The sequence below is a fragment of the Trachymyrmex septentrionalis genome, unplaced genomic scaffold (assembly GCF_001594115.1).
Source record: "Trachymyrmex septentrionalis isolate Tsep2-gDNA-1 unplaced genomic scaffold, Tsep1.0 scaffold2, whole genome shotgun sequence".
NCBI lineage: Eukaryota > Metazoa > Arthropoda > Insecta > Hymenoptera > Formicidae > Trachymyrmex > Trachymyrmex septentrionalis.
Window position 1 is genome coordinate 2716494 of NW_017305179.1, and position 2411 is coordinate 2718904.

The window sequence follows — 2411 nt, forward strand, 5'->3', positions numbered from 1 at the left end:
ATAACGTAAATTTTAATTGTTCAGTAACCAAATTACATGTTTGAGACAACGCGTGCTAATTGATTGAATGTATATTATGCAATAGATATTCCGTGTGAAGTTCTCCGTGTTCCAAGAGTTCTCCCGCGTTCGCTACGAGTTGTTCTCACGTGTCATAATTGTTGAATGAAAACGTGCGGAATACTAATGTGATCAATGATTTACTCACGTAACAAAAAAATTAACGTTTTTGCATGCTTGAATTTCTTTCATTGATATAAAAATGTGTACGCGCGGACAGTAGCACGTTTGATTTGTTATGATCCAACTGGTATTTGAGAGACTATTTTTGTCGTCGTCGTCGTCGTCGTCGCCGTCGTCGTCGTCGCCGCGGCTGTCGCCGCCGCCGCCGCCGCCGCCGCCGTCGTCGTCGTCGTCGTCGTCGTCGACGTCGTCGTCGACGTCGTCATCGTGGTCGTCGTCATCATCGTCGTCGTCATCATCGCCGGCGTCGCCGTTGCCGTATCAATATTTTATACGATAATCTCGAGATGAGGACATTCTTGGTACTCGCAATCGTCTACTTGCTGGCCAAGATCGTCGATTGCCGAGCTGTTGAAAATGACACTGATAAAAATGAGCGCGGCAAACGACGACACAAGTTTTCTGTCGAGGAACTATTCAACACCAAGTTTCCGCACATTATTACTGGAGATTTAGACACTGATATTTGCAAGGCAGGTAAGTACCAAAAGTAAAGAGAAAGATTAGTAATTATATTAACTACTAGTAATTATATTATACTATATTATACTATATACCCATACTATATTATACCCATATATAATTATTTATACTAGTAACTATGTACGTCGGACTAGCTAAAAACAATGCAGGCATTTATAGAAAAATAGATGTAATTACGAATTTTTTAAATATCAAATAAATTTTTTTTATTTCAAACTCGACACGCGATGCAGTGAGGCCCGGCATAGATTTATTGTAATCGCTACAAATGATGAAAAATAGATTTTTATATATAAATAAATGCATGTACGAGTAATCTAATTATATATGTATATGTACATCTGATTCTTTCTTTAACTTCAAGTATATCATAATCTTTATTATAATTTTAATTGAAGGAATTTGCCTAATTAAAACACATTAATTTTTCAATGTGTCTCCTTTTTTATCTTAACATTTTAGATACAACTATCATTTTAGATACTTATTGCGTTTACATAAAATATACCTATAAGCAATGTTTAAACAATCAATTCGATAACAAAGGTATAAGCAATTTATAATATAATTGACAACAAACAAAATAATAATGTAAATAGATAACTAATTAAGGATGAATGTTCTTGGTCTTTGAAAGGGACATTGATTATTCTCGAACAAATGATTTCTGTTTTCCATTAGGTAATTCCTTTTCTTTTAGAGCTTTAGAGACCTATCTCGTTGTACTCAAGATGAATTCGACTGAGGCTTAAGGATTGCAAGAAGAGGTAGGGACGTCTTTTCATCTTCTCGAAATGATTATCTTGGAAGTGTCTCGCGAACTGTAGACGAGTCAGCAATAGAGTAAAAAAGAAGGGGATGAATAATGATATGGCACGGCACATTTTTCAGACGTGGTGTGGTAGCTTATCTTGAAAAAAAATTAAGAATAAAATTTTTCCTTTAAATAGAATCATCGTTTTAATATATAAGAATATAGATGATAATAGTCGTTTTAAACAATATAATTTACAACAGAATCTGGATAAATTAACGTTTGTGTTTCTAGGTGCATTATTTTGTTCATTTTTTCTCTCGTCATTTTCTTTTTACACATAAAATACCTATTATTATATTTAAGAGTCGCTTACATAATCTCTTTGAGAAATATAATAACAAAGTAAAAAAACTCAAAGTAATATAACACAAAATGTCTAAAATGGGAATAAAAGACGCAACTTGTGCGTCTAAAAGACATGTCTTTTGTCTCAATTTTGGATTTTGTGTTGTCTGGTAGTTATTGATTCGAGTGTCGTAGTGTCATAGTGTCGATTATTGTTAATTACAAAAAAAAATAGTTAAATGCAATAGAGATCTTTTATATGTTTTGCAAATACAATCGATGTAATGTAAATCGTTAATAAAAGTTTTTAAATTCTTTGTTCTTTGTGAAGAATCTATTAACGGCTTGAACAAAGACAAAAAATGGCGATGTTTCGATTGGCCAGTAGAATAACTTGAAACGGAATTTGTTTTGTGTTGTCAAATTTGCATTTTCAAACATCACACTCTTTAAATTAACAAAATTTGTTTATAATTAAATATGTCCCTATTAGACTAATCAATTTCGTCAATTGAAATTACGACAGATATATGTATGTATGTGTGTATATATATATATATATATATATATATATATATATATA

General features: G+C 32.4%; 1 protein-coding gene across 4 annotated transcripts in view; it reads left to right on the forward strand.

The window, feature by feature from the left end:
• The first annotated feature begins 477 nt into the window (after window positions 1–477).
• The window catches only part of LOC108747508 (tolloid-like protein 2), a 26818-nt gene continuing 24884 nt past the window's right edge, over window positions 478–2411 (forward strand). For 3 of the 4 annotated variants that reach the window (XM_018485049.1, XM_018485050.1, XM_018485051.1), the window contains exon 1: window positions 478–720. In XM_018485049.1, coding sequence (XP_018340551.1) covers window positions 531–720 — 190 coding nt within the window. In that variant the 5' untranslated portion in view covers window positions 478–530. The remainder of the gene's footprint in view (window positions 721–2411) is intronic. The other variant, XM_018485048.1, reaches the window with a different exon arrangement.